We start from the raw sequence: 14364 nt of genomic DNA, 5'->3' as shown, positions 1-14364 counted from the left end.
AAATGAATGAACTTAGAGAGTGGGTCGATAGGAGCAGAACCTGGAAAAGGCCATCTGTTTGCCTGGGCCCATGTTCCCCAGAGAGTTTTAGCCTTAACTCTAATGATTATAATTGGCTTATCACAAAATATGAAGCCACAGGGGAAGGATTTTTCTGGAATATAAAATGCTTACTTGCCTTTCTTACCCCTAAGCTGGCCCTTAGGGGAATAGGAAGTGAATGGGAACCCATATGAAATCTAAGAAAAAATTTCCACCAAGACACTTATGCCTCTTAGATTTAATGTACAGATGTTAATGTACAGCTATTTATGAAGCTCTCAATGACAATTTATTATTAATGAGGCTGCTGAACTTTTGAAAGAAGAGTAACAGAATGATATAGAACAGGCTCATATATCCCAATTGAAATCTATATTATACCACCTTGCATAAATATGAAATTTTCAAATAAATTTTCTACTAAATCACTTTGAATCATAGCAAGTCATATTATTTCAAAACAAAAGTTTTTAGAAATATTAAAATAGCTGTGTAAAAAACTCTATACAGTACTTAAAACATTTTTTAACAATGATATTGTTACATGGCTAATCATAGATCAACACGATGCTAATGAATACAGATCAGTCTGGAGGCCCCTTTCCGCCTCTCCCTTGAAGATATCAGTACGCGCTTGGAAGATAACCTAATGCTATCCTGATCAGTAACATTATTTCAAACCCCTAATGGAATGACCTCTTCAGAGTCATAAAACAGAAAAGGTAAAAATTAAAAGAAACGGCTGAGTACTTGTCATTTCTCTCCCCCAAAGTCACAGTGCTAGACTCAGCACACCAACTGTGTAATTAAGGAGGGAGAGATTATGGCATGGGGAAATCTGAGGTTTTTACTGAGTTTCCCATTTCTGTTCTTTGCAATTGCTTCCAAGAACACTTCTGCCACACTTGCTCATGACAATGGGCTATGCTGATGTGCTGCCCATACCCCTCAAAATGAGGGCCATTCTGAAGACCTCCTCTACAACCCTATGGGCACGTGACTGGGGAGGTATGTGCTTGGGCTATTCCTGGGGTCCATTCTGGGATCAAGCTGGTACTGAAGGCTCAGGAATGGATCCTGTAGATTTTCATTCTTTTTGAGGATGTCAATGAAAATTCCCAAAGGGGCTCAGAATCCATTGTTGTTCCTGACTAGTGAGTGAATTTGGACCCAGAGTAGACCCAGGTCTCCTCTGCACAGTCTGAGATGTTTTAAAAATCATTATAATGTCTAAAGGCCCTGAGGTACCTCCTTTTTCTTCTTCATGATACCAAAAATATTGAAATTCTTGAGGGGAGGGGTACCTTACCACTTGTTGCTTTTACTTAAATAAGATTGATATTGAGACATGTAGGGAACCTTTTCTTAGAGCTCCTTTCCCAAAGCACAAGTTATGTTTGACATTCCTAGGATCCCTTTATTTAGTATTGGTCTGTAATAAATATAAAACTTGGGGGAAAACTGTTGTCTTTCCTTAGAAACATCCCCCAAAACTATCTAAATATGGGCCTGCAAATATATACTAACATGAAAGATTTTGTTGTTTAAAAAGATAAAACTTTGAATAAACCACTTTTCCTCATAAAAAGTGAGATTTTCAGATAGGACTTTAAGGAAAAAATATGGGGATTCCAGATGCTTATGCTCGTTAAGACTATTTACAACTGTCTCAATCCAATGTATTTACCATAACCAACATCACTTGCTATCTACTAGCAGTTTTATGTACAGAAAGAGAAGCATACATGTTGCAAGTCCAATGGAGAAATAGAATTTCACTCCTTCAACCAACATTAGCTTGGCACCTACAATGTGCAAGGCACTGGGGGTGATAAAGAGAGGAAAAGGCCATAATCTCTGTCCTCAAGGAGCTTACAACATAGGAGGCTGTATGGAGGACAAACAGAGAAGAGTTATCAAATGTGGTCTTTGCTCAGAGACAGGAAGGCATCTTTAAATCTTTAGTAAATGAGTGTAGATGAGACAAGTTTCAAAAATACAAATCCTAGCAAAGCAATGATTCAGATGATATATTTTGGTCCTGTCCTAACAGTGCCAAGCATATTCCAGATCTGAATCAAAACTGTGGTTTTTCTATATAAAGAAAAGGAATCACAATAGCTGGTCGATCGGATTCTAATACAAGGTTCTCTTCTTTACGTTAAAAGTAGGCCTGTTTTCCTCGAATGACGAGGACCCTTCTTATTAACATTTCCCAAGTGATAATGGCCTATGAGAAAGATTCAAAATTTTTCTACTATAACCTTCAAGAACAAACATAGTAGCTTTTCTGATTTCAGCAAAATCTGACCACCTGTCTAGCAAGCTGTCGCTTCAAGAACCAAAAGAACAAAAATAAAACTTGTTTCTAGACTTGAAGAGGAAAAAATATAAGCCACTATTACTTGGGCAGGTCCCCAATTCCCATGAAATTCAGTTATACATAATAAATAATGTTTATCCTTTAATTTGTGGCAATACAGTAGGAGAGAGAGAGAGACAGAGAGGAATTAATAGACAAGGATGAAGTAAAACTGAAATTTTAGGCATTAGTGACATTGCAGTTCAGTACTTGGTGTGCAAAGACAAAAGTATTACTGACTAAAGCACACCCACCAAATGTCGAGTCTCTGAGAAATGATAACAGGGGCCTCTCTGGGATCAATTTAGTCCTGTTTGGTCGCAAACGGTTCAGATCCCACAGAAAGTTATCTTCAGTGTAAGACTACCAGAAACAAGAGAAGAAAGGAAGAATTAGAGAAGCCAGGGAGACTATTACACCAAAAAACGTCCATATAACAAGACTTGAAAGCCTCAGTACACGGCCCAAGTATTTGAGACAACAAAATTCTAACAAGACAAAATCTAGAACTGTTGTTGAAGTTTAATGTAGGGGAATTTGGGGAGTAAGAATGATGTGCATGTTTTGCTTTTTTGTTCTTAGAAAGTATTCTCCAAAGACATGAGTTGTCCATTTTTGGAGGAGATGCGAAACTAAAATACCTTGATACTTTGATTACCTTCCTTAAATCACATTATTATTTGACAGTTTATCCTTTAAATCAAAGTGCTATAGTTTGAAAGAAGAAACAAACTCACAACTAGCAAAAAAAGCAAAAGCCAATATTAAACAGGCGAGTCCTGGCAAAGGGGAAATGAGGGTGATGGTGATGATGATGAGGGCCAAACATCAGTCATAGCATATAACTCATTATTCTATATTGTGACAGCTAAAATGGTGCTCAAATGATTGGGAATTGGGGCAGCCAAGGTTCTACCTCTACCTCTCCAAAATCTTCACCAAGCAGAAGATCAAAATAAAAAAAAGCTTTCTCTGCTCTTCTCCTAGAAGAAGATGGGACTGAGAGGGGTATCCAGGGCACTTGCTACTCAGTGGGTTCACTCTTGCTATCCTCTGTGTCAGACAGGTAGGTTATCAGAAGGCACACATGCAAGAATGAAATTCTATAAAGGAAGTCTGAGAGATCTAACGTAACTACCAGAACAGGTCAAAAAAAAGGAGAGATGTCATCACCTTGATCCTACTAAGAACTGTTTTGGTTTTTCCATATCAAACACCAACAGCCCAGAGATGTTAAAAACAAGATGTGTTAGGACATTCACGTAAGGCAACAAAATACTTGGCGAGATCACAGGGTCAGAGGCAGAAAAGAGTAACAGCAAGCTGTATGTTCTCAAAAAGGAGATTGTGATTGATTCTGTGATGACGGCCAAAAGTCGTGAGAACATTGTTTCCCTACTTACTTGCAAATCAGGTAAGTTTAAGAAAGCAAGTAATATGACGGAAAGAGAGAAAGAAATTTTTGTCCCTTAGCAAACACTATTATTTTTATCAATGAAAAAAACAGTATTTTTTCAAACACTACAAATGACCAATTAGGAAATGTTTGTTAGCAAATCCGCAAAGAAAAAATGTTCTTATATCACAGGAAAACAAAAATTAAGGCAGCTAGAAAGAGACGATCCACTAACCAATAAAGAAATTTAGTCTAAAAACCAAATATTGACAGCTCACGTTTGGACAGAACATGGAACAATTGTAGATTTAAATTTAAAAAATCTTAGTGTTGCTTCATCACTGCTACAATATTTTGGCACAGTCATCCTTTTTATTTAGTATATGGATTGTAAATAAATCTAATTCAAGGCAAAAAATGACATAATTTTTGAATTAAAACTTGAATGACATTCACCAAAAATTGTTGGTAACAAATCACAATGTTCAGTTATAACACTGATTTACAATATTATTTTTTTTTAAGATGAAGACCCAAAGTAAGACAGAAAAATTTTGGAGCAGCCAAAGCACAACTGGATATGGTGGACACACTCTGCTTGGAAGGCTGCTACAAAACATAGGACCATGAAAGGTGTATTTATGAGGTACTGTTGTCTTAGCAAGTTTAAAGGTTGGATAAAAATTATGATAAAAAGGTTTCCCCCTCAAAAAGCAGTGGAGCATTCTTCTCCCATCTGCTGTTACATCTTGCTGTACCAGTTCATGGAACGCTTTACAGCCTTGACCCAATTTTCCATAATAGGTTCATATTCTTTCCATTTCCTCTGTGGCTCAAAAATTCTCTCACTCTCTCTCAGCTTCTTTAACTCCTCTTTGTTTGTCCAAAAACCTAGAAATAAGAAAAAATGTATTCTCAAATCTGATGGTAAATCCTGCCTGGAGCCATAAAATTGAACACAAAGATTAGAAACAGGTGAGAAGGTGGACAATTTTTATCACAAATTCAAGAGACTGTCAACATCATTGGGCTGAGGTGGAACATTTACTTCCGTATTGACTTCAGAGTGACAACTGCCTCCAAAGACATCTATTACAAGCCCTCTAAGTTTCAGGATTCAGACTTGGTAAGTTGTGACATCACTGGAGGGACAATGAGAGGACAAGCACATCAAAGCTATTGGTGGAGTTGTGAACTGGTCCAACTGTTCTGGAAAGTAATTATTTCTACCTCAAAAGTCTCTAAAACTGTGAATATCCTTTGACTTATCAATACTACTACTGGCACATAAACCTAAGAGGTCAAAGACAAAGAAAAAGGATCTCTAGATAACTCTATAATAGGCAAATACATATATATGTATGCACACATATACTATATGTGTATGTATCTATTTATACTTGTCCTGGAGACGGGAGAGAAGTGCAAATCACAAATAGTGACTTGACTTTAGTGACGGGTGAGTAGGAGCAAAATGTAAACCCCATATAGCCCTCCAATTCTGTGCTTTATGATGATAAATCCTGCATGTAAGAAGCATTTTAAAAGAAAGAGCTAATCATACAAACCAACTGCAAGACCAGCCAGAAAAGCAGCTCCTAAACAAGACATATCTATCTGGGCAGGCCTGTCTATCTTCTCATTGATCAGGTCAGAAGTCATCTGCATAACAAAACTATTCTTGCAGACTCCTCCATCTGCCCTATGGGAAGAAAGATATACAAGGTAACATATCAGTAATAAACACATCATTTAATGTTTCTTTAAATCAAAGCTAAACCACAAAGGAGTTCCTGCAATCTTGATCTTATTAAGACCATCTAAACCAGGGGTGGGGAACTTGCAGCCCTGAGGCTACATGTGGCCTTCTAGGTCCTTGGGTGCAGCCTTTTGACTAAGTCCAAGCTTCACAGAACAAATCCTTTTATTAAAGGAATCTGTTCTGTGAAGTTTGTATTCAAAGGCTGCCCTTGAGGACCTAGGAGGCCACATGTGGCCTTGAGGCCTCAGGTTCCCCACCCCTGATCTAAACCATTCCTCACTAAGGTCTTCCTCATTAGAGCTTGAAAGGGCCCTGGTCTCTTGAGGTCTGTGGCTCCTATGGAGCTGGAAAGGATGGGTTGGAACTGGAAGGTATAGAGGGAGTGGGAAGTTGGCATTATATGAATTGATTTTTCCAGTCATTCAACTAAGATATGGGAGGGGAGCTAAATCTCTATTAGCAGAGGATGTTGAAGAAATTGAAAGAAAATGTTATTATACTTTGCTTTGGAAGTACAGCTTTGGTAAAAAGAAATTACTAATATCTGGGAAATCATGGATGAGTCACTTCACTGGGTCTTTTCCTCATCTGAAAAATGACAGCTCCGGCTAGACTTCCAGTTCTAAAGATCAAAACTCCACTTGTGATTTACTAAACAGGTTCCCTGTATCCAACTTCCCCCAGATATCCCATTTATAGCTGGCTACTGCAGAAGCCGCAATGACCAGCTCAAATAGGAAAGATAGTGAGGAGAAAATTAGGAATTTTGTAGTAGTTTGGAATTCAGACATTAAGTCCCCTGGTTTCATATCTAATTATGGTCTATTTGGACATTCTGACAAAGGGCTTAAGGAACCGATGCTGTCATTCGAGAGAGAGGCAAACAAATCTGCTAATCATGCCAAGATCTTTAACGTACATCCCATTCAGAAGACACCTAAGGATGTGCTTTCCTCTTGAATCCTAATGCCTATTGTCTGGATTTGGGGGCAAGAGAAGTTGGGTTTAGGTCTTCTGAAACCTATCAGCACTTCCTCTAGCTCATGCTAAAGGGTCTCTAGAAGATGATTCCCATTAATCCTAAGGAATAAGATTTAAGGAAGGTTTGCTCTTTGAGGAATTAAGTCAAAAAGAACTTTGAACTTCAGATGCTGAAATCTGTGAGACTGGGTAATTCAAGATGAATTCTTATTCATTGTAGTTTTATAGTCTTAGTTAAAAAAGATTCTGTCATGTTGGAAGTAAAGTCTACATACCGAATTGTGGTAACAGGAATGTCAATCTCCTTTAGCATCATTTCATACAATTGTTTATTTCTATTTAAAAAGAAGATAGTTCTTTAGACAAAGTGAAAATCATGATTATAATATGTAGTTCCTTCAAAATGAAAAAAAAATGCACATATATACTCTTTCATAGGACAGGGATAGGGATGGGATCTATGATACAGGTAACTCCCAGGTAAGAAAACTCTATCGATGCAGGTTGGCACCTTTTCTGCAACTTTATCTTAGAGAGTTGCCCAGAGAAGTGGTGTCAAACTCAAGTAAAAACAGGGCCACTAAACCATACATTAGGAAATGTTTAACAAAATAAATAAAAACATAATAGAACATAGATATTGTTACTATGTAGTATTCTAAGACAATATGTGGCCACCGGGGTCCTTACGTATGGCTTAGTGGTCCCTATTCATTTTCTTCAGATGACAGTCACAAAGACAGAAACTGGACTTATGATTTTACTGGTTTTAGGGAAATCCCTGGTAAGGCAACTCCCTCTACCAATGCAGGTCAGAACCTTTTCTACAGTCTTAAGAGTTGCCTGGAGCACTGAGAGGTTAAGTGATTCACCCAGTGTCACACGGCCAGGATGGAGTAGAGGCCAGATTTCAACTTAGGTCTTCTTTGCCTAGAGGATGGTTGTCTGCCACACTACAGCACACGGCCTACTGGTCAAATTGTTAATATTTAATATAAGACACCGTCTCATATTATGGAAAATAGTTACAAGAAAACCCCCCATAAAGAGTCTTTTGAAAATCTGAACTCTTAAAAATTAAATTATATTTTAAACATTTAAGAGTATTATTAATTAGAGTTTCTGTAGTGAAAAACTCTGCTATCCTCCATAAAAAGAAATCCCAATTTGGAACCTTAATAGTCTCTGCTATAAATAATGAGATTTTTAAAATATTTGCAAATGCTCTAAGTTATGATTTCATTCATATTAATGCTATCTATTAATAACTGAAAATAAGAACAAACACAGGACAAGATATAAATGTTAAGGGAACACATCAGCTGAAATCACAGAATAAACTTAAGGAAGAAGTGTTTGTTTGCTTTTTAGAACAGCAGTACAGGGAGCAGGTCAGCACCTCCTCTACAGCATACAGGCTTGGAGAGTTCTTTGGATCACATAGCCAGGATGTATCCAAAGCAGGCCTTGAACCTGGGATCTCCAGACTCTGAGACCAGCCCTTTACCCAGTGGTGGGATTCAGCCAGCTTACACCATTTTAGGTAATTTTAGGTATTTTAAGTTGAGTTCTGTGAGCCAGTTGTTAGTGGGGTGGATCCTGCACCCAACACGTCAGTGGTAGGGGCGGTGCCTCAGCTTGGTTCCGTGGAGAACGGGTTGTTAATTCATTTGAATCCCACCACTGCCCTTATCCACTATAACATGCTGCCTCTTTCAAAGTAAAAGTACTCAGGTAATATATTGTTGGATTTCCAGATGAGAGTTAGAGATTTGTCAAAATGGAAAATGTGGGCTAAATAGGGGTTTATTTAATACCTGAAAGCTATTGACTCCAGTATGGCTCGTACAAGGTGATACTTATTGGTGGAAGACTTTAGACCCATAAAAGAGGCACATGCACAGGGGTCATTTAATGGAATCTACAAAGGAAGAAAGCACATTATTAATTTGTGTATTTAAACATTTGGGAAAGATTTCAAATAGTAAAGAGAAAACTACACATGACAAAGAAGCTAATATGAGAAGAAAAAAAGGACAGACAATTTGAATTATGATTATGGGGCACTTTAAAGTTGAGTGATTTGTCGAAGTTCACACAGTTAATATGTGACAGATGCCCAGCTCCCTAATCAACACACGACACTGAATATCATTAGGTAAAATAATACTGTGAAACAAGAGATGGAATAAATCCTATCCATACAAAAGAATTAGTTTCCTTTCGGGGAAAAAAATCCTCAAATATTTTCCTGAAAGTCAGTTAAATTCTCTCTTCTAGTGAATTATATATATAGGCCTCTAATGTCCTAAAATGATTTTGTACCCAAAAGCTATGAGTAATTTACCTCTCTAAAATAATTTACTAGCCCATTTGGAGCAAGATATTAAATGTGTAAAAACTTCTAAGAGGTAAAATTCTTAGCTTTATGTTTCTCTTAAATATGAAAAATTATAGCTAACATAGATGGATGCTTAATTTTTAACAATATTTAGTATTTTATTGTCCCCAGTTACATGTAAAAACAATTTTTAACATTTGTTTTTAAAACTTTGAGTAATTTACCTCTCTAAAATAATTTACTAGCCCATTTGGAGCAAGATATTAAATGTGTAAAAACTTCTAAGAGGTAAAATTCTTAGCTTTATGTTTCTCTTAAATATGAAAAATTATAGCTAACATAGATGGATGCTTAATTTTTAACAATATTTAGTATTTTATTGTCCCCAGTTACATGTAAAAACAATTTTTAACATTTGTTTTTAAAACTTTGAGTTCCAAATTCTTTCCCATTGAGAAGGCAAGCAACTTGACACAGGCTATACATGTGTAGTTTTGCAAAACATATCCATAATATTCATATATTGAAAGAAAGCACAGACAAAAAAACTCAAGAAAAATAAAGTAAAGAAAAGTACACTTCAATCTGTATTCAGATATCGTCAGTTCTTTCTCTGGGGATGGAGAGCAATTTTCATTATAAGTCCTTCAGAGCTGTTCTGGATCATTGCATTTCTGAGAATAGCTAAGTCATTCACAGCTGATCTGGATGATTAATTTCTTAAAAAGATGCACAGTAATAATTATTTCTCACGATCTTAGCGTAATCTTTCTCAATTTGGTAAATCTGGAACACAGGTTCCAAATGAGGTAGAAAGAGTGTTAGACCTGACGTCATATATTTAAAAGAAAGAATGTCCGTGAGCAGCTTGGTAAAACCTAGAGACCTCTATGTGGAGCTTTGGTTCACTTGGCTAGTGAAGCCAGGCCAAGTGATACATGGAAGTGGAGGAAGAGTCAGGGGATACTAGTGTTTGTCCTCATTATATCACTTCCTAAAAGTCATTCAACCCTCAGTTTTCTACTCTTTAAAATGAGGATAAGTGCATTTGCCCTGGAGACTTCACAGAGTTCTTGTTAGGTTCAAATAAACAGATACAAGGGAAAGAAATCAGAAAACTATAAAATGATATATAAAAGTATTAAAAAGTGGGGCAGCTAGGTGGCGCAGTGAGTAGAGCACCAGTTCTGGAGTCAGGAGGACCTGAGTTCAAATGCAGCCTCAGACACTTGACACACACACTAACTGTATGACCTTGGGCAAGTCACTTAATCCCAATTGCCCTGCCTTTCCCCCTCCAAAAAGAAAGTATTAAAAAGTAAATATGCTCCTAAGATAATCATTATAGTTCTAGAGTTCAAAGCAGAAACAAGTTTTTCTTATTTAAGATGGTCATTTTTTAAAAAAATCCTATTGATTTGGGTTATTATTTTAGAGAATAAGAAAACATACCCTAGTAAGACGTAGCTTTCCATTAATAAATAAGTTTTCGTTTATGTATCATTAAAGTCTGTTTTTTTGAGTTTCAACAAAATTGCTTTTCTAAATAGTTTTATTTAAAAGGATTACTGGCATGGTACTTGTCCTTGGAATGTATTATTTGGAGGCTAGCCTCTCAAGACTTTGATTACTATTTGTCAGCTTTCAAACACAACTGAATTGGGTGGGATCATTTCCTGCATAAAAATAAAGCATACTGCTATAAGGTACAGTCTTCTGCATTGGGACTTCAGGAGGAGTTTGTTCCTTCCTGTCTAAAAGTGAAGGAACAAGGACACAATGTATTATGACCACAACGATACTATCTGTCAAAGAAGGCAAAAAGACAGGAGTCCCTGAAATGAAGTCATTAACTATTTCATGGCATCTTTCTCAACAAGGGTATGAGATTTAAGGTGCTAATTATTTCTTACATTTCCTGGATGAAATCAACCCCCCTTTTTTGAAACTTTAAAGAAATAAGTATTCTTCACTTCTTCCCTGAAGTTGGATGAAATTTAGCAGCTGATAGACTTCACTCTAAAAAGGACATACTCTTTCAGAGGGGAGTGAAATGATTCCTCCACATAGTTTATAAATCTTGCCTGCAGGGATCCGCAGGTGTGGTTTGAGCGTGTGACCCCACTAGGTTAGAGCACTGGGAAGACCCTTCAAGGGGGACACTGTACTTTCCCAAAAGTAAGGAAATGGATACCTTTGGCAAACCAGTCCTAGGCCATAGGTTAAAAAAAAAAAGGTTCTCTTTTAATCCATCGCTAACTCTTGGATTTGAATTGGTTATACTTTTAATTAAACCCTTCCCAACTCTGAAAATTCCGTTCAGTATTAGGACAACACTTGAGACCAATAAGCCCCATCTGAGGGGATTTCTGTTTAATCCCAAGAAGTCTCTTGAGGACTAGGGTATGGCTCCTCAGGTTTAAAATCCATTATTAGCTCAACTGACACTATTCCCCCGTGGTGTGCTGCACATTGTTCTCTGGTCCAAGTCAAAGCAATCTAGAGAGAAGCTGGTAGGGGAGTATGGACAAAGTTGTCACTGGCTGAATTTTTTTCTTTTACCTGCAATCCACTAAAAGATGGAACAAAACAAACTCCTTCAGAATCTGGCAAACTTTTAGCCATTTTTTCAGTCTCGTCAGCATCTGTGAAAAGATCTGCAAAAAGTTTTGGGGTGTAGAGAAGAAGAAAAACAAATGAAAATATAGTTACATAGAAAAACCCTAAGATTCATCAGCACCAGAACGCCATATACATATGGGATGACCATATAGTAACACGACTGCCCAAGCCCTGTAGTAGGCATCTCCAGGCATTGCTCTGAGTACATTTTGCCCCTAATATCGAGGACTTTGCTCTAACATTGATGGTATTTTACTCCAGTTAAATTCAAGAAATATTTATTAAGCACCTACTATGCGCAACGCCCTAGGGATACAAAGACAGAAATAAAAAGAAACTTTTGCCCTAAAGGGGCTTACATTCTAGATGGGCCCGAGACTGACTTTTAAGTTTAATCTGCATTTTATCCATCACTTTATTAAGTCTAAATGATCAACGAACCAATAAATCAAGCTCTGATTTATAGCATTTGCCAATTTCTGTGGTACAAATGCTCACACTGAAAATTCACCATTTGGCTGGCTTCCAAGAGCCCTGTATAAACTGGCTCCAGCACATCCCTGGATACAAAGGTACAAACAAATAAATGCTCAAATGAAGTGATGGTTTTATTCATGTGGCTTTTCTTTCCAAAAGTGCAGATCTCAACTCATCCATGACTGCCTATCATATGATAATCTTTTTCATTCATGAAACAATTTTTTTAAAAGTAAAAAGATGATTAAATAGAAGCAATTTAAAGAGGAGGAGAGTAAAACCTGGTGTCCCTGATGAGACTTTCTCCCCTCTCTATTCCACCCTCCCCACAGCTGCCAAAGGGAATATCCAAAAGCTCTGGTCTGACCAGGCCACTCCCGTTCTGGATAACTCCAGTGGCCTCAGGCCCTCTTCTGTTTGGCATTTAAAGCTTTTCATGAGCTGACTCACTTTCCAGGCTCATTATCTCCTGCTCTCTCCTCCACACACTCACTCCTAGTACACTAGTGGCCCAGAGAGGAGTTTAAACTTGGAGTGTAAACTTATCATATCAGCCCAGGTCTGACCAAAAAGATAAAAAAGTTTGTAAATGCATAGAACAGAAGGAAGCACGTATAATCGAGCAGTTTATCAAGTTACAGGTAGAATTTGTTCTATACTTTTTAAAACAACAAGCAATGTAAATGAAGATTCACAGTTTCATACAGAAGCTTCTTTTGAACTGGTAGGCTTTTTTTTGGTATTTAAACTCTGGGTAAATGGAGAGAGGAGGTAGGGAGAGATGGGAATGTGAGAAAAGATATCTTCGTTAAATTTTGGAAATTGAATATAAACAATACAAATTAAATAAAAGCAAACAAATTAAATACAAATTTTAGAAATTAAATACAAACGATACAAACAAACAATGCTAGTTAAATTTTAAAAAATGATGAAATGATTCATGGCTAATTCCTATGTCTGGATTTCACCTAAGGATTTGGGCTTTAAAAGGCAGAAAAGAAATACAGGATGAGAGAGTGACACACAGCCTCTGACTGGATTCTCGTGAAGGGAAATAGGCATTTCTACAAGTGAACCACATGGCCCCACAGATGCCAGCAGATGAAAGCAGCAAGAGATTTATGGGCCAAAATGGAAGCTACAGCCAAGTAAGCTAGCAGTAATGGAATGTTAATGGTAGAACAATCAGGGGCCCTCCTGGACCAAGTTTCCTCCATTTAGGAACAGAATTCTATCGGGTCCTAGCAGTAAATACTGACTCTGTTACCATGGGAATAAAAGAGAAGCAGGAGCTAGGAATGGACTTTTGCTGCAGCTGAGAGAGGAGCAGCAAGAGACAGAACTGCAGTGAAGAGCATATCTGGTCCTCCCCCTTGACAGATATGTGAGGCATGTGGACTGGTCAGGTCCTAAAGGAAGGAAAGATGAAGGCAGGATCCAGAGGGTGACTCCTGAGGAACCCTAGGAAGTAATTTTCTCATTTCATGGGGAGGACTCAAGACTACATAGATGTCAGGGGAAAATGGGACTCTCCTGTCTAGGTGAAATCTCTGGCTCTTTAGTTATCCCAAGAGCTTTTTCCTTTTTGGAGAAACAATGCTTAAGGTGGTATTATATAAATCTAGAGGACTACAAATGTCTCTGGAGAGGAAGGACTAATGAGAATGAGAAAGAATCGTCTTGGCAGTTTGTATAAGAAGGTTCCCAGGTGAAATACAAGTAGGTGTGGAACTGTCTGAAGGACTGGATCCACAGAATAAACAAGATAGATAGATAGATAGATATGGATAGAGACAGATGGGAAGACAGATCTTTTATTAAGCAATTACTATGTGCCAGGCAATATTCTCAGCACTGGGGATACAAATGGCAGTAGAAAGAGAGGCAGTCCTTGTCCTTACAGAACTTATTTTAACAGGGAAAGGCAACATAGAAAGAGAAGTGTGATGGGGGAAGGCATACATCTAGGATGGCCTGGTGTGACAGTAGTGTGGCAGAAGATCTGTACTACAGTGTGGTGCTGAGACGGTCTGCAAGTGGCACTGAGGTCCCATGGATGGAGTCCAAGGGTGCAATGGGGAATGGGGGAGATGAGTTCAATGGCCAAATACAGGCAGAATGGTAATTCGGCATCAGCTTAGAAGAAAGTCCCTGGTGAAATGTTCTAAGAAGTTTTCAATGCTGAAATTTTAACACTATAATGGGCCAAATAAAATAACATAAAACTTGAAGGCACAGCCCAGATGGCAAAGTAGTAGGAAGAAGCACAGCTAGCTCTGTCCTCTCTCCTGGCCCTCAACTCCTCTAAACAGATCTAAAGGGAGCCATAATGGTGGAGTAGAGAAACCTAAATTTTCCCAACATTCCCCTCCAAACAA

General features: G+C 37.8%; 1 protein-coding gene across 1 annotated transcript in view; it reads right to left on the bottom strand.

Annotated features, from left to right (window-relative positions):
* Window positions 1–3874: 3874 nt before the first annotated feature.
* GK5 (glycerol kinase 5) overlaps window positions 3875–14364 on the bottom strand; it is a 51454-nt gene continuing 40964 nt past the window's right edge. The window contains exons 12-16 of the mRNA XM_036757105.1: window positions 11447–11541; window positions 8361–8464; window positions 6819–6878; window positions 5369–5502; window positions 3875–4691 (exon numbers count right to left, since the gene is read on the bottom strand). Of these exons, the coding sequence (XP_036613000.1) occupies window positions 4543–4691; window positions 5369–5502; window positions 6819–6878; window positions 8361–8464; window positions 11447–11541 (542 nt within the window). The 3' untranslated portion in view covers window positions 3875–4542. The remainder of the gene's footprint in view (window positions 4692–5368; window positions 5503–6818; window positions 6879–8360; window positions 8465–11446; window positions 11542–14364) is intronic.

This window comes from Trichosurus vulpecula, chromosome 4 (genome assembly GCF_011100635.1).
Source record: "Trichosurus vulpecula isolate mTriVul1 chromosome 4, mTriVul1.pri, whole genome shotgun sequence".
NCBI lineage: Eukaryota > Metazoa > Chordata > Mammalia > Diprotodontia > Phalangeridae > Trichosurus > Trichosurus vulpecula.
This window is presented reverse-complemented; position numbering and strand designations above follow the sequence as displayed.